Raw genomic sequence first — 21,484 nt, 5'->3', positions numbered from 1 at the left:
ATTGATCCCTGTGGAACCTTTTCAGACAAGAAGCATGTTTTTGAATATTGTCCAAGCAACCCAGGCAGGCCTTGCTCAAAACAAGAAGAAAGAAGAAAGAAGCATTTTATCCAGTCCTGCTGTGCCAGGTCAAGTTGAAGGCACTCAAATCTGAAAAGCTTGCACCCTGTCTCTCTCTCCCCACTCCAGTATTTATTTACACAGCCTCATCTAACATTATATCCATATTAAACTGCTGTTGTAAAGTGGATAATGCTTAACATACTGTATTCTGCTCATGAAACGTGTTGGAGAGAAAAGGCTACAGTGAAAGATTCACGTATTTTAGAAACCAGTATCGGGTTTAACAAACCACAGTACAGCAGTTATCAAAAGAAAATTATCTGGGCCATACTTTCAGAATAAACGTGCACCACACCCATTTTTTTTTATTGGTAAGGAATACACTGAAAAACAGAAAAGAAACAACTCCTAGCAGTGCTTGATTTATAATACAGAACACAATTAGTTTATAATAGGATCATGGAACATCTAGAAAGTATAAAATAAGGTAACTACATAAGAACAAGAATCAGTCCCAAAATATAATTATAAACAAGCCTCTTATATTTGAACCGTAATATGTGTACAAACTCATTGAGAGGTGTGAACTTGCTTTTGCTGGATCTCATTTATATTAGGTCTAATTTGAGACAAAGAAATCTCCTAATCAACAAAAAGAACCCTTTCTCTTTTCTGAGCTATCATATTTGTCAGTTGAAAATCCCCGTTCACAACAATATGTCCCAAATATCACTTGGTGCTCTTTTTCTCATTTTGAAAAGATACCTAACCATATTCTGCATATATATATAATATTATCTGAAAATGTTTAAATGTTTCTTTGATTTTCCTTGAATCTTGCCAGATCTTGCCATCCTCTCCTGCCACAACCTTTGAGAACCAGTCCCATAGTATCTTCTCAAAGCCAAGAAAGGGGATAAATGAGTGTGCAAGGCCTAGTCTGCCCAATAAACTATTTTGATCCATGGTTTATGGAGGTTGATATGTCTTTATTAAGACTGTATTTTTATTATCTTAACAGCAAAGGTTTACTCTCAATGGTGCAACAGTTTCTTTTAAAATTATTGAAGGATATTAACAAGGTGTATTCTCAGTCAAAACAAATTAAGGTAATAGGATTTTTGGCACATTCCAAGTCAGGTTTTAGTAATGGCCATAGCGTTAAGACTCCCCGCCACCCTACTCAGCGTATATAGAGAACATGTCAAGCAACCACCACAGGAACAGGGGTCCCTGACTTGGAGCTACGACCACCATGGATAATTCACAATAAAGATGAGAGTTACGTGCTGCATGTTGCCAAGGAAATGATGCAAAAGGAGATGGTGGCAGCAGCAGATGAGAGACTACAGCTCTAGGACAAAGTCTAGCTCAGACCTCCCTGCTACACCATCCATCTGTTTTTAGAAAGAGAGCAGGGGTGCTCTTGTGCTGGAGGTATGAAGATTATATGACTGAACTCTCAGCTATATGCTTTTCTAATCCAGACAAGCTCCTGTATCACCGTTTTGCCACCTACTCTCTGTAAATTTAAAATCTGTGGATTTTTATTTATTTTTTTGCTGTGTCTGTGCTGTTGTTTCAGATACTCATCATTTTTCTGCTGTCATTTTCAGTTCAGCTTATCTATTCCAAGCAGTTTAAAATAGTTGGTTAAATTTTAAGAACTTTAGAGCTGTGGGTTAAATCGATTTTTGTAACATTTGTGTTGCCTTCTCCAAATATTGTACAGGGATTATAGTGCGTCTGGAAGCGGTGTACTCTCCCAGTTGGGGTTCCTTTTTCCAGGGAAAGATTATGCCAAACATTCTAAGACACCACAAGACTCTTGCTTTTGCTGCAATAGACTACTATAGCTACAGCTCTAGTTTCCCACTTTAACGGGTACAAGTTGGCAGCATATGCTTTCAGATTCTTAAGAGTGTTTGTGCTGCATTCATCAGATATTTCAACTGTAATGCTTCTGAACTACTCGTGCTGCCCTCGTGAACAGGTCTGGAAGCCCATGATGAAGGGAGGGGGAGTATGTGCCACTGAAGTAGGAAGACTTCTGAATAAACATGAATTTGGGCTGCACATGTAATTTTGAAATGGGACTGTTGTGTATTTCTCATTAACTTGCTTTTTAAGAGGTACAACACAGCTTGGACTGTTCCTAAGTTTACAGCACCTGTTCCCTATTAGGAGTTATTGCCTTAGGCAACAGTCTAAATTGTCTGAATTTCATTACATTCATTAAGTTATTGGGAAGTCACTGTTGTGTTAAATAAATGGCAAATCCCTTATTTTAGTATCACATTTGTATTGTATCTTTTTTTCTAAGAAGCTCAGAGCAACATACATGGAGTTTACTCAATGGCCAGCTGTAGTTTTCAGTTTTATTTTTGGATAGTGTCTAGTGATTTCAGCACCTTAGAAATGAACAAATTAATGGTTTGGATCTCAACAATGTCAGGTGCACTTAGTTTCCACTGAAATCAATGAGATTGAAGTCAAAAGTAACTTGACCCACCTATTTCAGGGGAGCCAAAGTGCTGCTACCAACATAAAGTGGAATATGTTCCTGCCAGTGTGGTGTAGTGGTTAAGAGCGGTAGACTCATAATATGGGGAACCGGGTTCGCTTCCCCGCTCCTCCACATGCAGCTGCTGGGTGACCTTGGGCTAGTCACACTTCTCTGAAGTCTCTCAGCCCCACTCACCTCACAGAGTGCTTGTTGTGGGGGAGGAAGGGAAAGGAGAATGTGAGCCGCTCTGAGACTCCTTCGGGTAGTGATAAAGCGGGATATCAAATCCAAACTCCTCCTCTTCTTCTTTTGCATACACAGAACATACGGTACCAGATAGAACCAATCTGCTGTAAAGTCAAAGTATTAAAATACTGCAAGCAAGTTTCTAATCAAATCTTACAGCAACACACTTTTCAAATTCAAAGACATTTTATTTTATTTACAAAAATAGAATTAAAAAACTCATTTTTATCTCTTGATAAAATGTAGAGATTGCAGACAATATGAACTTTGTGGTGCAGTAAGCGTGGAGTAAAGCAACAAAACTGAATACAGAAAAATGGGGGAAATGAGGTGAGTGACAAGGACTAAGATGAACAGGCTTACTGTGTGTTTTCTCAGAAGTGTGCTGCAATGTATTATTTGGGGCTTATCCACAGGCAAAGTGTTCACAGGATACGGGCCTTATAGTCCAGTCCTCCTTTTTAGTGGTGCTTGTTCCATGTAAGGGGGCCCAGAACAGTGGCCTTAGAGTAGGGGAATATAGGAAGGTTTCAACTAATGAGTGCTGCTGCTGTAATGGGGCTTCCCCCTTCCTCTCCTCCACCCCCCCACCCCAAATTGGCTCTGGAGTATAAGAACAACCTCCAGAAATGCATGCCGGGGGGGGGGGGACAGTTTCCTCTTGCAAGCTGAAAAGCTTGTGCTGATGACTGGCATGATTAATTCCTCCCTCAGCCATTTTCTTTCTTAATGTAAGCATTAAACTATATCAGGATAGAATATTTTAAAGAATGAACATACTTCCCTTCAAATCTAAACATCAAAAATATAGGCTCCAGTCTCCTCAGAGGGGTTTCTATCACAAAATCTTCAAAACAATGTGGAAGAATGCTACTAACTCTAAGTTTTGGATTATTGTCAAGACAAGCATTATATATGCCCCTGTCAGCCCCTTTACTACCAAGGCTGGTGCCTGTAGATCTCCTCCTTCTCATTCTCTCTGCCACTGAAATGTTACCTCATAATACCACTAAGCCTTCCCTACACCATGGAAATAAAAATGAACTTGGACAACTTTGCCGCACCCAACAGAAACAGAGGGGCTTTCCCAGTGCAAAATGTCACTCCTTGTTGACTGGTTATAATTTGCTCCTAGCAAGCAGTGCAATGGTAGAAATTGCACCAGTGTGTTGGACAAGAACATGGCCCTATTTTATGGGGCAACAAGCCACAGACCCAGGCCATAAGAGCTCTCGAGTAAATTATTTAGACTTGTCTATACAAATTGGGATGTACACACATATACTTTTTGAAATTCAAAAACAATTAACTTTATTTAACTTTTTATATTTCAACACGTTTAAAATAGTTTACTCTATTTAAATATGACTGACAACACTATACAAATATTTCTTAAATATATTTAAGAAAATGTTTTGGTCTTCCATCTGAACAATAAATACAGGCACTTCTACGTATATAAAGAAAGCAGTCGTTGTTTTGAATAATTGTCTGATACAACACAGATGAAGATATGGCAGATAGAGTGTTTTAGGACCTGTGCCTTTGAGATACCCTCAATAATTATTCAGTAAGGGGGTCACTTGAGTAATTTGGAATCTCAGAAACTGCACATTTTCATAAGGTTCTAACCCTAGACTGTAAGGAAGGCTCAGTTTTTGTAAGCCAATTAACAATTCACATATCAGTTAATTTTATCAGTGAAGTTGCCTGATTTTTTTAACTACATAAAAGACAACAGAGCAAATGTTAAGTCTACTGTAGAAATAAAAAGACTGTGTAGGTCTGATACCAGTTTGAGAAAAAGTGTAAAATGCTTGACCATTAGCTAGGTCTGATGCAAAGCAACACTTAACCTCCCAAAATACACTTTAAACTATACAGCTTCTCAGCCATAGGTATGTATCATCTGATATTTTAAACACAGTTACATACAGATTACACAGATCTCCATCACATTTAACTGAATACTGTTCAGTGGGAGGATAGAACAAGACAGTGGAAAAGGAAAGCCATAAAAACCACTGTTTGGTGGCATGGGTTGCATTTTACTCAGGAGTAGGTCCATTTAAATCCATAAACTTAAATTACTTCTAACTTAATTCCAATAGGAGTACTCAGAGTCTGAGAGCTGAACACTCTACCCAAGTTTATTTTGAAGTTACTTTCCTGAATTTGAGTTCCAAAACAGTCTCTGAGATATCTTATCTCAAGAAAACAAATCAGTGTATAGCTTCTATCACCACAATTAAATAATTATTATAATTAGAAAACAGGAAAGGTCTTCTAATATTTGAGCTAAATGGTCATTAAATTAATAGTTTAATCACAACTTCTGGAGGGTATGCTTGTTCAGTTTTTTATTGGGTGAAAGTATTGAACGCATGGCAATGGAAAGAGAAAGGATTGCATCTACATGCCATATCCTCATGATGTGCATTGTTACTGATGTAATTGTTCTTTTAGAAGTTCTGGACAAACCATTTATAGCGAGTTTTGCTTTGCAAAACAAAATATTCAAAGTACTAACCATTTAGCCAAGAAATTAAACCCAAATTTGGGGAGAACTTTTGGACGTATATGTACTCAACAACTTAAATCTGGATCTTGCAAGTTCGTCCAAATCTTAATAATTTCTTGGGGTTGCCTGCTGTGGACCAACATTAGATTTGTGTAGGAACAAATATTATCCCTGTGTTTCTCTTCAATGCCAAAAGTCTTGAAGCCTTTATGTTTTTCAGGAGCAAGCCCAAGTTTCTGAAGGCACATTCCTGTATAGACATCATCAATGGGATAGAGCAGGACTTGGTCAGATGCATTGGCTAATCTTAATGCAAGATCACCAGAGTAGAGAAACCCACCACCTCCTGCATATGGAGGGTAAGAGCCTTCATAAATACTTTCTGGGATATAGTATTTCAGTGTCTTGTCACGATGAGGTCCAGCATCTTTGATCACATCACCTATGAACAAGTCTTTGGCTTTATCCTTGGTTAAACTCTTCAAGTAATCCAGAATCTGATGCGTGTTCACAAAAACATCATCATCTCCCTTGAAAATAAACTGTGCATCTGGGCAGCTGTTGCTCACCCATTTCAGAAACAGTACCTCTTTCAGGGTCAAATTGAAGAAAGTATCTTTGTAGTCCCATAAAAGAATATCTCGGTGGGTTTCACTCTCAAATTTCAACATATCTGAAAGATCAGGAAAGTTATCCTCCGGAGAGTTCTGGCCTAACAGGAAGACCCTCACAACAGTTGCATCTCCCGATTTAATTTCTTTTCCCCAAGACTGTCGGATTGCTTGTCTTCTGTCAAAATGGGGAATAAGTGATTTGATAGCCAGAAGCAGAAAAGGTTTATGTTTGCACTTGTGTGGTTGGTCCACTAATAATGAATAGTTTCTACATCTCAAGTAATGCAAGAAGTCTTTAAATCTATCTGGCAAGTCTTTAAAGCCATTAATTTGTGAAGCTACAAATGGGTCAGGATCACAGGCATTTGAAAAGCTGCCATTAGAAGATAAGCTTTCTTCCACTGTCATATTTGTAAGCAATGCAAAAATGGGATTGGATAAGCGTTCCAACTTCTGTTGCTGTTTATTCCAATATGCCTTGTGAGGAACAAATCTTCTCCAGAATTTGGCCTGTGGTATTATAACATTCCTTTTTGAATTCTTTGCTTGGCCACTGCTCTTTGACACCTCCACAATCACATATATAAAGAAGTTGACCATCATTAGAATTCCCAGCAACTTTAATCTTCTGCGTCCAACACTCATGTCTCATATCTAGAAAAAAGAAAGAGCCATTAACATCTGAAAAACATGTAATGGTATATAGCAAGATATTGTTTCAGATGAATGTAATTATTGTGCATACCCTCCAACTCCCGGTAAGAAAAATCCAGGATCAGCAGCGGTGTGGCACCGGAAGCCGCTTCTACGCATGTCTTGCGTAGAAGCGGCTTCCGGTGCCGCTCTGCCCGATTTCCGGTGCCCAGACATGGGCAGAGCGGCACCCGAAATCAGTTCTGCACATGTCCAGACATGCGCAGAAGGAGCCTCCCTGGCAGGTAGGAAATCCGGGGGATTTACGGGATTTCTCTCTATTCAGGATAACAGCGGGGAATGGGTTTAAATACGGGGGTTTCCCACAAAAAACGGGAGACTTGGCAGCTATGTTATTGTGTGAATAGGTATTTGGAAGAATGCGAAGCTCAGTAAATCAAAATCTCATCCTGAACAGGGAATACAGTATTGCACAAGCTGCTTACAGCATGAATGAAAGGTATAAAACTGAACAAACAACAAGATTTTATTTCATAGAATCATAGAGTTGGAAGGGACCCAGGGGTCATCTAGTCCAGTGGTCCTCAACCCCCGGGCCACGGCCCGGTACCGGTCCGCGGATCAATTGGTACCGGGCCGCCCAAGGAACATTTAAATACAATTAAATTAAAATTATTAAATCAAAACAATCTAAATAAAATATAAACAATCAACGTCCCCCCCCTCAGCAGGCCATGGTAAAATTATCAAACGTTGACTGGTCCGCAGCGATAAAAAGGTTGGGGAGCACTGTAGTCCAACCCCATGCAATTTATTTAAATAGTTATAAACCACAATTTCATATAAAATATCACAGGGCAATATACAGACTAAAAACACAGTATTAAAATAAAAATGTGAAACGTATCACTGAGAACTGATTGGCAAAGAATCTCAGATCTGAAAGGCTTGTCTGAATAAAAGCTTTTAGAAGGTATCTAAAAATGTGCAAGGGATGCTCCTACCAAACTACTATTAATAAAATAAATACTAGGAACTGTTTTTGTTTGCTATTATAATAAAAAAAAATCCTTCCAGCAGCACCTTAAAGACCAACTAAGTTTTTATTTTGGTATGAGCTTTCGTGTGCATGCACACTTCTTCAGATACACTGAATAGAAGTCCCCAGAAGCTTTTATGTAGAGAAAGGGTGGGGAGGGGTGGTGGAAATGGGTGATAGACTGACTGATAGCTGTGGACTTGCATGAAAAAGCAAGGGGTGAGGTGACTGAGGATAAAGCGACCCATTTCCACCAACCCTCCCCACCCTTTCTCTACATATAAGCGTCTGGGGACTTCTATTCAGTATATCTGAAGAAGTGTGCATGCACACGAAAGCTCATACCAAAATAAAAACTTAGTTGGTCTTTAAGGTGCTGCTGGAAGGAATTTTTTTATTTTGTTTCGACTACGTCAGACCAACACGGCTACCTACCTGTAACTGTTTGCTATTATGTTATGCATTTTTGTGTTTTTATATTGTAAACCGCCCTGTGAATCACAGATAATAAAATATAAGCTAGGAGTTCCACAGGACAGGGGCGCACACACTAAAGGTTTGGCCCTGATAAAGGCCAGCTAAGCCTCAAGGGTACCTCTCTCTCTCTCTCTCTCTCTCTCTCTCTCTCTCTCTCTCTCTCTCTCTCTCTCTCTCTCTCTCTCTCGGACACATGTTTTACATCTGACTAGGAGAACAAGCTACCTAACAAAATAGTTCTTAATGTACTGGATTAGTCATTTGCATTTCTGATAAGGCATACTGTATTATCCACCAAACTGGAACTGAATACAGAGTATAAAACAAACGTAGAGAAAGTTATTTTCATAGTACTACTTGTAGTTTTCATTATAAGTTTTGACTTACAAAGCACTGCCCACATGCTGCATTGAGGTATTATTACGTATGCCTCTAGGCAATGTACAGTTTAAAACAGATTAACAGTATAGAACATCATGATCAAACTACAGCTAGCAACACAATCCCAGAACAAGCACACATACACACTCTCTCTCTCTCTCACTCACTCACTCACTCAGACACACAAAAATCACTCTTAGATTATATAACTCCAATAAGCAATATTAAAACACTGGCTGAAAAAGATGCTAAGATTTTTTTTATGTTGAAAACAATTAAAAGACTTCTGAGAAAAGAAAGGTTTCTCTCTGGCACCAAGGAGACTTGAAAGGGGGGGGGGGGCAGGAAAACAAGCTCCCTGCCAGAGAATGATCCACGGGCAGTGAATGGGCATGGCTAAAAAGGCCGTCATTCATTGACACTGTCCAAATCTCAACAGAAGAGCACTCAACAGATCTCTGAGGATGATACAATGCTTCTTTTGACATTCTTCAATATGATCAGATAAAAGATCTTGCTATCACCATTCTAATTCTAAGTCACTTGCAACATGAACATGTAATTTTAAGAACAAATTAAGTAAAACGTTTAATAACTAGGATGTTAATGAAGGTCCCCTGAACCCCATCTTACCAATGTTTGATCTTACTCTAAAGGAGGCAATTGTGAAAACAGCTCACACCAAGAGTTTAAGTGGTTAGAAAACTAGCTAGAGTTTACCTTCATATAGCTCTAGCTCACTGGTTCAGTTTTTTCCTCCCATTTCCAAATGGAGTGTTTGAACAAGGAGAGGCTTTTGTGAACTTTCATTTTCATGTTTGGAGGATCCAAAAATTTTGCTTTTGATCGTCCTAGGAAAAAAAGTACAGTGGAACCTCGGTTTACGAATTTTCGGTTTACGAACTATCCTAACCCGGAAGTTAGTAAACCGAGGTGCCCGAGGCCTACTGAGCGTCCGATGCCTTCGGGGAGGCCGGGCCTTTGCTCCGATGCCTCCTGGAGGCCCGGAGCGAAGGCCCGGCCTCCCCGAAGGCATCGGAGCGAAGGCCAAACCTCCCCGAAGACACCGGAGTGTCTGCTGGGCCTTCGTTCCGATGCCTCCCAGAGGCCAGGGAGCGCTTTCGCAGTTGCAGCCCAGTTGCAGAAACGCTCCCCGGCCTCCGCAAAGGCATCAGAGCGAAGGCCCTGCTGCTTTAGAGGGTGTTTTTCCTTGTCTAGAATGGATTAATCAACTTCCCATTACTTTCAATGGGAAAGTTCGCTTCGGTTTATGAACACTTCGGTTTATGAACAGACTTCTGGAACCAATTGTGTTCGTAAACCGAGGTTCCACTGTAGCACAATTTCCCCAACCTATTGCCCCTCAGATGTTCTGGGCTACAACTCCCATCAGCACCAACCAACATATTACGCTAACTGGAAGTTATGGGTCAGGAAAGGCTAAAGGAGTCTGTAAAGCAAAACTTAATGTATACAGTTGATTTAAGAATGCTAATTATGTGAGACCTTTCATATATATATCGGCACCTTAAAATTTATATGAAGGATTGTGTGTTTAACATTCCCCTCCCCCAGCCCTGGAAAATATTTCAAAATTCCCTTTCATATAAAAGCTTGCATTAAATTCTAATGCAGTATACTGGGAATTAATGCTTTTTAATTTGCTCCTAAATTTTATCATTCAACCGCAGAGACCCAAGAGTTGGTTGTCTTCTGTAGCTGCAACAGTGCCCTTTTAAGATTCTACAACTAGAGCCAGTGTGGCATTGTGGACAGTGCCAGGCTTGAACCAGAAAGACTTGGGTTCAAATCCCCGCCCCAGTCATGACACTCACCTTGGCCTGCCACTCATTCTCAGCATAACCAACTATCAAGGCTGGTGCAAGGATAAAAATGAGTGGGGGTGGGGGTGGGGTTGACAGGACGGGATGGGACACATCCATCTGTACCAGACTATCTTGGCAGAGGAAGTTTTGCTGCTTGCTAAATAATACCAAAACCCTTCCCATATGCATGTAGCTCAGTAAGAGCAGCACCAGCAGGTCAGACCGAAAACAAGGGGTGCCTTTAGACATTTGTGGCACTTTACAGCATAGGAAACATAAATAACAGCAGCAAAGTTATTTGTTTGGAAGTTGTAATACCAGTTCCACCGCACAGTACTGGTTAAGCAGCTATCTTTACCCTACAGGCCTAGGGGAATGTGCAAGAGTAGCAATTAGAATTTCTTTTTAAAAAATACTCATGGCAAAGGGTGATATGTGATATTCAATGGTAGTCAGGGCATTGCTCAACTGAATATGGCACAAAGAATTCCTGAAAGCCCCTTGGAATTACTGTATGCCACTTGCATTACTTTCATTTAAAAATATTTACAACATGCTTTTCTGCTAAACAGAACATTTAAATAAGTGGCCACAATCTCAATGATATATATCTGTATCTATATCTCTCTATATATTGTAGGTAGGCTAGATATACCCAAATAGCTGAGAGTAAAACAAGCTCAGAAACAAATGCAGCAAACAGAAAGTAAACTATTCTCAAAGCCCTCAAAACAGCCTTGGGCTGCAATATTATACTCACTTATCTGGGACTAATTTCTATTGAACTCAGTGGAGCTTACTTCTGAGTGGCAATGTATAGGATTGCGCTATTAGTGTGGAGATAGAAGCCAGGAGTGAAGAGGCCAGATGTATCAGAGATGAGGGAGATCCAGAGCCTGTGTGCAATGGCTGAAAAGGCCCTGCCCTAGTAAAACACCCACTCATCCCCCAAAATGAAGGCAAACACAGCCTTTCCTCATAATTAAAGAGTCAAAACAGTCTGTGGAATTAACTACCAGCTAATTATTTTATGCCCAATTTTTAATTAAAGCATTCTGAAGATAAAGGCAAGCTCCTTAGTTATTTAAAAGAGAGCAAAAATATTTTTAGGGTGATAAAAGGAAATATGCTTTTATTCTGGGGCAATAACTTTGCCCAGTATTTAATACTAAACTGTGAATGAGGAACAGTAGCAGGAACGTAAGCTTACCTTAAACGTACAGTAGCTTGATATCAAGATAGATCCTAAGAAACTAGAGGCATTCCCACCTCCTCCTTTCCACTGAAGTTCCCTCTTCCCTCTGAAAAGCCAAGCCAGAGGGCTTGTAAACCCTAAGGAACAGCATGGGGAGCTACTACTGGAAGGAGTTGGCAAAAAGCTGAGAAACCCGCCCCCGCCCAGCAGCTGTCTGGATCCAACCTGCACCCTGGTACACAACCGTACCGTGCGTGTTGTTCTGTAGCCACCTTCATCTGGTATGCCTAGAGGTGTCTTGACAGGTAGATGGTGATCTATATTGCTCTCATTCCTTCTCCTGCATGCTTCCTATACACACACAAAAATCAGAGAAGGAGCAGGCAAGTAAAAGAAGTTAGGGTTCCCACCATTTAAGTCCTCACTACTGCTGAACCATGGGAGAAATTTAAGAAGCAAGTCAAGAGCAGTTAGATAGGAAATTATAAATGCTTCTTGTGCAAAATGCCTTCATACCCATTTTTTCCTCCTCCAATTCCAACCATTTCCTGCGGATTCCTCAACACCTGGAATAAGCTTTGGGGCTTGTATAGGGAGTGGGAAATTCATGCTGCACTGTAAACAACCTAAAGTCTTAATGCAGCAATTCTGGTGGCAATTCTTATTCACCACAGATTATCAGGCAAGTGGCTGTTTACAAGCCAGTGTTAAAATATCCATTTGAATTTTCCCATAAAGGAGTAATATTTTTTTTTCATTTTATGTTCACCCCCCATATATATATATATATATATAGGGGGGGTACATAGTGTGTGGAGAGTAATTGCTGTTGATAGTATAAAAATGCTGTAATAAATAGTAAAACTAAATAACTGAACTCCAGGACAGAACCACTTCTAAAAACATAATATTTATGACCAGAGTAATTGCCAGGACTGAGCTATTTAAGTGTAAATAAATCTATAGACTGTTAAAGTGATTAATCCATTTGAGTCCCCATAGGAGACATGTGCAAAAAAATAAGGTAAGCATCAATCTTATGGCTGCTTTTGTTGCACACTAAGGAGAAGGAATCTTGGTTATCTAAGCGAACTTTACTCGCTGAGATGAAGCAGATTGCAGGCTTCAGCTACACTTAAGGGTTGTGTTTGCATGCAAAGTTAAACCATATTTTAGCCCAATTGTGGTTCTCCTGATTCCCCCCCCCAAGCCAATTCTGGGGGTGCTGGGGAGGAGGAGAGGAGAAGCCCTGTTGAGCAACTGGAAGCGCTTGTCCCATTGACGGGACTCGTTGGCTGAATCCTGTCCTATGTGACTTAGTTGCATCTGGAGTATTGTGCCCAGTTGGGGGGCACCACATTAAAAGAATGACACTTATGAACTACAGTGCTTCCAAAGAAGGAAGATCAGCATAGTGAGGGGTCTGGTAACTAAGTGATATGAGTTACTGTATGTACATTTAGTCTCAAGAAGATTAAAGGAGTACATGACTGTGGTCTTCAAATAACTGGAGGGTTCTTATGTATAAGTGCTCCCCCCCAGAGGGTGGGATTAGAACAGATGGGTGGAAAATGCAGAGAAGCAGATTTCGGCTAACATTAGCAGAAACCAGAATGGGGCGAGACATTGCACACTTAAGACTGGGCCCAGCTTCCTAATCCTGCTGTGCTGCCTTGCATATTCCTTTCCTTGCTCACCAAACCTGAGAATGCTTCTGGCTTCTCTGAGGAAAGGGAGAGCAAGGCATTGTGGAAGAGGTCATCCAGAGAGTGCCAAAACACTAAACACTAAAGTTTTAAGAAAATGTTGATGTGTATCCTGAAGCAAAAACTGTGCAAGCCCTCTCTGGGTGACTGCTTCCACAAGGCACTCTTCTAAGGAACTCTTCGTCAGAGTGAAGCCAGGCGTTCTAGTGCCACTGCAGCTGGTGCAAGCAGGTGAGTGAGTAGAGGGAAGTGGCAGCAGTAGGTGGGCAGACCAGCTAATTATGTAAGCGGACAGCCAGCAATGGTGGTGGTTGGCTGGCCCTGTGGCCAGAAGATGGTGGGACATATAATCTGCTAGTCTTCCCCATCCACTTCATTTAGCGCAGGCCTGGAATAATCAGCATTATTACTGATTGAATTACTAGGTTTTTTATGTGCTGCATTTTAATCCATGACTGAAGTATTACATGCAAACACAACCTCACTGCTTCAGATGGCACACAGTTGGCCTTTTGACTATGAATCAACAGCCAATCAGATAAGCAGTTGATAATATTGTATATAGCAAAAGGAAACTTACCAAATACTTCCAGATGGTTGAAGGCAATATGGAAGATGCTCAAATTAAGCAAATAAAAAACTTCATTCTAGTTCAATGACTATCAAACTACTATATAAAATACAGACAAGATGGCATTAATGAGCTATGATATCAGGCTAGCAAACCTGAATTTATTACCATTTCAAATTTAAAGGAGAGGATTTGGTATTGACTCTAGCTAAGGCTGCATATTACTGCCCTGGCACTTTCTCCTGTATGCCATGACATCAGAGTGCATTGTTAGCACATATTAGGAGCTGAATACACTGAAGTGATATTTAAAAGTCCTCTCCAGACTTCAGAAAGAAGGGACACCGTCTGCAACACAGCATGAGTTTCATGTACCAGCACCAACACAATTGGGTAGGAAGTGTAAGATTTTAGATATCCAATACATCCGTGAAAACTGATTTCAAGTAACAGCAAACTATATAGGTAGGCCAATATTATGTATTCAGGTAGGCCAATATTAGTAGCTGGTATCCAGCTACTAATACACAGCGGGTGGCGCTGTGGGTTAAACCACTGAGCCTAGGGCTTGCCGATCAGAAGGTCGGCGGTTCGAATCCCCGCGATGGAGTGAGCTCCCGTTGCTCGGTCCCAGCTCCTGCCAACCTAGAACTTCGAAAGCACATCAAAGTGCAAGTAGATAAATAGGTACCGCTACAGCGGGAAGGTAAACAGTGTTTTCGTGTGCTGCTCTGGTTTGCCAGAAGCGGCTTTGTCATGCTGGCCACATGACCTGGAAGCTGTACACTGACTCCCTCGGCCAATAACGCGAGATGAGCGCCACAGCCCCAGAGTCGGTCATGACTGGACCTAATGGTCAGGGGTCCCTTTACCTTTTATCCCTATTTGGAGCTGCAGAGATTGTGTAATTTAGAGGCTTTTGCAAATGTCATCTGATAAACTGCCATGAAAAAGAACAAATCTTCTAAACAATTTTACACAATAATTTACATATGTGTAGTTTATTTTGTTTTTTGAGCTAAATTTTGTAAGTACAAAGTGTGTCATAAAGCCCACAGCATTAAATGGAACTTCTGCAGAATGATGTGTGACTGTGCACTTATGTGAAGCAAGTCATACTGAACTTGGTGGAGCTTACATCTTGAGTAAACATGCATATGATTTGGCTGCCCATCTCTAGAAACTAAACAGTACAATCCTAAACATGTCTACTAAGAAATACACCTTATTGAACTCAATAGGGTAGGTAAATGGGGTTGGGGTTGCAGTCTTAGTTAATCTATGAAATTGTTTTAAATTACAATGCACAGTGCATTGTTTCTGCGATTCAAGCACAAAAATGTATGTGATTCCTAAGGCATCACTTGCTTTCAAGGCTACTAGCTTTCAACACATGGTCTGCTTTCTCCACCTAACTTTTAGCTGCTTCCACTTCCTAAGTGGGAGGCAGGTGGGAATGAGAAACTAGATATGATGATGATGATGATAATGATGATAATGAATTATTAAATTTCTATACTGCCCTTCACCCAAGGATCACAGAGAGGTTCACAATCTAAAAAAGACAAAAATACATAACATAGAAACAAACACAAACAATACCCCCTCTAACAGTTTGAAAGGCCATAGATTGGCTAATTAGCCAAAGGCCTGAACGAATAAGTACTGGTATGTTTTTGCCTGGCACCTAAAGATATGTAAGCTATGTAATGAAGTTGCCTGGGGAGAGCATTCCACAAGCAGGGAGCCACCGCAGAAAAGGTGTTAAGTGTGTGGATGCCTTTTGTTGAATATGTACCGTTCAGGTTATTATAACTGTACAGGCAGCGACCATTTTGCACACGTCTGATTGACAGCAGAAGAGGGCAGAACAAGGGTTGGAACAAAGCAAGCTTATGCAGGCTCCACTGACGTGGGGGGGGGGGCAGGAATGGAACCCCTGTGCAAAATGGTTGCTACCTTTATTATGTATTTTACTTATTTTAAAATTATACTGTAATTGCTTTACTTGTTTTTGTAATTGTATATTGTTGCAACCTGTCCTGGGACTTTATGGCAAAGGACAAGGAATCTTACAAATAAATATGTTAGTAAAGACAGCAGCTTTAATATTTTTGAAAAAAAGTTTCCCTTCTATTATAAAAGTGGAATTATGGCTAGCCTCTGTTAACCCGGCACTTAAGCAGTAAAGTTATCTTCAATTTAATTACCGGTATAGGCAAAGTTCTGTTCTGTATAAGGAAAAGGATTGGGGGGGGGGGCAACAAGCAAATCAAGATTTGGGGTTGATGTTCGTGAATTTTAAACAATTAGCTGCAAATAATAGATAGCATATTTTAGATTAATGTACATTTTATAAAGTCAAGAAGTTGGCAGCCTTCTTCAGCAACTTTCATAATCTCTGACCATTGGTAATGAGGATCAGGGCTGATGAGAGCTATGTCTCATTTGAAAGGCCACAAATTGAAGAAGGCCAACTTAATGCTTCAGTATTATGCAGAGTATTTTCCAAGCGTCAAACTACAATAAATTCAAGTTAGCAGCTCAATCCTGAAACTGCTTCACTTGTTTTATGTAGTTTTAATCCTGGGAAGGATTACAGTGTAAGAAAGAGATACGTCTAACTTTTCTTCTTTTACTGGCCACTGGCTGTATTGGTTTTTTTTAAACAACTCTTTATTGGGTTTTATATAAAGGACCACAGTTATAAATAAACCAACCAAATAAATAAATAGACCAAAACCATCTTGTATCATCATTCATGGATAACAAAAATAGCATATCAGGTTTGCAATAATATCTCAGACATTTGGTTTGTGGTTAGTGTCCAAATATAGGTTCCTGGTTTATAAACTAATTTAAACAAGATAAAAGTAACAGTTAACATTCAATATCATGTAGCCAACTGTCCAGTCACATATCCTTGTGGTTGTGTTACAACTGAATATGGATATTAATCATTTTCTTTTTAGGTTACAAATAAGGCAAAATTGGGTACTGATATATTATTGAACGTCAGAATGGAGGTGAATATCTTGTTTAAATAAACCAAACTGAGCCAAAGGCGGCGGGGGGGGGGGGGTTGTTCATACATACTAGCATATGTAATAAAACCAAACCAATGGGGTGAAGCCACCCTTTTTGATCTGTCCACATGTCAAGCACAGCTTATTTGTTTTAATCTCTCAAGAAGGGCTACTTTCTAGACTGTCTTATACCGGTTATCTACGGTTACACCAAAAAGATATTTCTAGTGTTGACTATGTTACATTGTGCAGACTGCAATAAATGGCTTATTAATTCTTTGTTATGTAAACTCAGTTTATTGCCTTAGCCCCTCCACGTGAAAAGAAGAAACAGGGTTAAACTACACAAAGTCAATCATGCATGTATTAATTTTTTCAGCCGGAATCCTTCCCACCCCAGCCACAATGTCTAAGGGATAATATTAAATGCTTGTGCTGTAATGCTGATGAAAAAAAGCTGTTGAACCAATGGTATCTGAATAGCTAGATCAAACTGGTTTGAGCATGGGAATTTCCAGATGCCCAAGTAGGTTAATTTTGTTCCTGTGATACGACTATAGAAACTCTGATTACTTAATCACATTTTCTCCCTTCCAGGAACACAGGTTCTGTTCACAAGGCACAAAACCTATGTTGTCTACTTAATGTCTAGTTTTCAAGTATCCAATTCTACAAGCCTATGCATACTTTCTAAGAAGTAAGTCCTGTTTACTCAAAAATACTTATTTCTGAGAAAGAATTCTTAGGATTCTGCCTGTCATTCACCTTGATTTTGAACAGGTTTACTTAGAATCTGGATCCCATGAGGTACTTTTTGGTAAGAATATTTAAGATTGCAGCCAGTAAAGGTAGTAAAGAATTTCAGCTTCTGATTAATTTAGTTCTCATAAGCCCATGCCTGTGTCAAATTCTTAGTCAATTTCTTTTTCCAACAGGGATTGTGGTAAACCTGCAATACAGTTCCTTGAAATGTGTTCTATATACTTTGAACTAATGAACTCCTGATATGCCGTAAGTGGCACCACAAAATTCATGTAATGGGAATCAAGGGACTGAAATAAAATTCAGAAAGAAGAAATAAAAGAAATAACAAAGATGATATGACAGAATTTACAACTAGCTTTTGATAGTCAAGATAATAAATTATATGGTAAAAAGAGAACTTTTATTTCAGTAATGTCATTCAAAATTGAAGAGAGTAGAGCTTGAATTAATCTCTGACTGCTTTTCAACAGCTTGCAGAGCCTCCTAGCAGCTAAACTACTATGAAAAAGAATGATAAAAAGCTGGAGTTCAGCTACTAATTAACAGAAGCTGGAAGAAAAGACAAGAGGGGTTAAATGGGTCACTAGTTGCTTGGCTGCCTCTTCTGAAACTTTTGGGTTTTTTTCCACCAGCAAAGAACAGACCTTTAACCCAAATATTACTGTTTGCAATGCATCACCATCTAACAAGATAAGCAGTGATGTTGTGAATAGGTAAACACAACCAGCCAGTTACAATTGCTTTGACTATGTTTGTGGAAGAGTATCAGCAATTCAATGAGAGGGCAGCTCAGAAGGGCCAGCCCTGTGTTGCATTATCTTATGCATCCATCATGTGTTCAGATTCTTAGTAACATCTGAATAGTCAATGATGTGTCAAAAAGAAAGGATTGAGTAATGAATCATGAAACACTTTCCAAGTGTCATAGTGACTAAGATTACAAGCTTTCCACAGTGATGAACCCAAACTCTTCAACTATGGAACAAAAAGAAAAAAACCAACCACAAAGCCCTCATGCTTGTCCTCCATATCTCTATACCACGGGTGTCCAACTTCCAAGAGACTGCGATCTACTCCCACTATTAAAAAAACTGGCAGTGATCTACCCATTGGAATGACTGGAGTTGTTGAGCTTTTGGTGGGGAGGATCAGCCAAAGTTGTTGAGCTTTTATTGGGGGGTAGGATCAGTCAAAGTTGTTGAGTTTGTTGTTTGCTTGCTTGCTTGGGGGGGGGGCATCAGGGTCCCACGATTGACTAGGACCGGCCAGGTACATCCCACGATCGACAGGTAGATCGCGATTGACCTGTTGGACACCTGCTCTATACCATGTACTCTTATGCTTTCTGAACTAAACTGGGATGCTTGGCTTACGTCCTCCCCTTCCATGTGAGATGGCCAACAAAAAATGGAAAGAAAGAGCAGTTATTGCTCATGCTCAGCACTCCTGGAATGGGATCATGCACAATGCAGGTGAGCTTAGTCCCAGTTTATCCAACAACTGTTGAAGAGGTGCTGCATTCTGCTAGTGGATCACCCACATTATACTTTAGGGGCCTGAAATAAAGCCTTGATGTTTTCCATGAGTAGACCTCAGAAATATTTAACCATGCCAAACAACATTCTACTAATGTCTAATTAGGCTCTATACTAAGCTACTGATGATGAAATTATTTCATCAAGTTTCCCTCTGCTTTTTTAAAAAAATCCAACCAGCATTAAAACACTGGTTAGGACTTCTATTTGATTAAATACCAATTGCCTCTCAAGGGGTTTCTGCTCTTATTTTTTCTTAGCTGAATATACAGTAATGCAACATTTCATTATTCATCTTCTGTGCTGCATCTAAATGTTCTAAATGTTCGACTTATCTAGCTGTTGCCACCAATGCTAGCACTAATTTCCAGAGTAAAATTGGTTACTCTACAAGTATAGCATTTGTTTATTACCGGTATCCATGTTGTTCTGTCCACTGTACACAATGGCCAGGTTCAATGGCCTGCAGGTGACCAAAGGAACGATGGCTTGTTTTGTCACACTTTGTCCTCCTTCTATTCTCTTATTCCCACTCTCCGCTGTCTCTCCACTTGACATCCAAAAAGGAAACACCAGGGAAAGTGGGGGAGGCCTCTGCTAGCACATGTTTGCCCATGGGTGCCACACTAGCAACCCTTGGCTTACTGTGAGGTGTCAGCTGAGTCACTGGTTAAAGATGCACATGAAGAAACTCTTGAAGATAATTTAATAGCCATGATTCTACAAATGTGTAAAGAGCCAGCATGTTAAGTTTTTTCTTATCTGAAAGGGAAATCAAGTAACCACATTTCAAGTACAGTAACCAAAAATGCTGGTCCTTTTTTGGGGGGGAGAGGGGGGTTATTGGATTGTTATTTTTGCTTTCATGCGAAAGGCTGGACTAGATGAATCCCAAGCCGGAATTAAGATTGCCGGAAGAAATATCAACAACCTCAGATATGCAGATGACACAACCTTGATGGCAGAAAGCGAGGAGGAATTAAAGAACCTTTTAATGAGGGTGAAAGAGGAGAGCGCAAAATATGGTCTGAAGCTCAACATCAAAAAAACCAAGATCATGGCCACTGGTCCCATCACCTCCTGGCAAATAGAAGGGGAAGAAATGGAGGCAGTGAGAGATTTTACTTTCTTGGGCTCCTTGATCACTGCAGATGGTAACAGCAGTCACGAAATTAAAAGACGCCTGCTTCTTGGGAGAAAAGCAATGACAAACCTAGACAGCATCTTAAAAAGCAGAGACATCACCTTGCCTACAAAGGTCCATATAGTTAAAGCTATGGTTTTCCCAGTAGTGATGTATGGAAGTGAGAGCTGGACCATAAAGAAGGCTGATCGCCGAAGAATTGATGCTTTTGAATTATGGTGCTGGAGGAGACTCTTGAGAGTCCCATGGACTGCAAGAAGATCAAACCTATCCATTCTTAAGGAAATCAGCCCTGAGTGCTCCCTGGAAGGACAGATCGTGAAGCTGAGGCTCCAATACTTTGGTCACCTCATGAGAAGAGAAGAATCCTTGGAAAAGACCCTGATGTTGGGAAAGATGGAGGGCACTAGGAGAAGGGGACGTCAGAGGACAAGATGGTTGGACAGTGTTCTCGAAGCTACGAACATGAGTTTGACCAAACTGCGGGAGGCAGTGCAAGACAGGAGTGCCTGGCGTGCTATGGTCCATGGGGTCACGAAGAGTCGGACACGACTAAACGACTAAACAACAACAACAATTTTTGCTTTCATTTTATATATTTGTTATTTTATGTGAACCGCCCTGAGACCTTTGGGTATAGGGCAGTATAGAAATTAAACAAATAAAGCAGTTAGAAACAATAAAATCAAAGGGCAAAAAATACCAAAAGCATAAAATTGCAACAGCACAATAAAACTAAATTCAGCCAAGCTGGCCTGGGGAAATAAGCAGGCATTTGCATAACAGCACTAATGTGTAAGAGCCTGTGCCAGAAGCTTCCCTAAGGAAGACATTCCAGAGGCAGGAAGCTACTCCCCCCCCCAAAAAAAAGCAGAGATAGAGAGAAAAGGTTCTCCAAAGGTCTACTTAGCATATGGGCCAGTTCATTTGGCTGAAGGCACTACTTTAGTACTTGGGTCCCAATCTATATTAGGGCTTTAAAAAGATAAGCACTTACACAATGAATGAAGTCTAGAAACTTGACAGGGCTACTTCTGGGTAAACATGCAGCGTATGCTGTTGAATATTCCAGATACAATCTTTGGCCTACCAAGGACTATAAGGCCTACTGCATTCAGCTAAAATCTGACCTGCTATTTTATGAATTGCCACAACTAACCCTTATGTTTATGTTGCTGTTTTTGAGCAACTCCAGCTAGTGGATCTGGGGCTCTG

General features: G+C 40.2%; 1 protein-coding gene across 6 annotated transcripts in view; it reads right to left on the bottom strand.

Moving 5' to 3' along the window:
- Nucleotides 1-4,097: 4,097 nt before the first annotated feature.
- Nucleotides 4,098-21,484, bottom strand: part of B3GNT2 (UDP-GlcNAc:betaGal beta-1,3-N-acetylglucosaminyltransferase 2) — a 37,095-nt gene continuing 19,708 nt past the window's right edge. For 5 of the 6 annotated variants that reach the window (XM_060272310.1, XM_035110441.2, XM_035110439.2 and 2 more), the window contains exon 2: nt 4,098-6,604. In XM_060272310.1, coding sequence (XP_060128293.1) covers nt 5,402-6,595 — 1,194 coding nt within the window. In that variant the 5' untranslated portion in view covers nt 6,596-6,604 and the 3' untranslated portion in view covers nt 4,098-5,401. Of the gene's footprint in view, nt 6,605-11,771; nt 20,189-21,484 lie in introns of those variants that run through there. The other variant, XM_035110440.2, reaches the window with a different exon arrangement.

Source organism: Zootoca vivipara, chromosome 3 (genome assembly GCF_963506605.1).
Source record: "Zootoca vivipara chromosome 3, rZooViv1.1, whole genome shotgun sequence".
Classification (NCBI taxonomy): Eukaryota; Metazoa; Chordata; class Lepidosauria; order Squamata; family Lacertidae; genus Zootoca; species Zootoca vivipara.
This window is presented reverse-complemented; position numbering and strand designations above follow the sequence as displayed.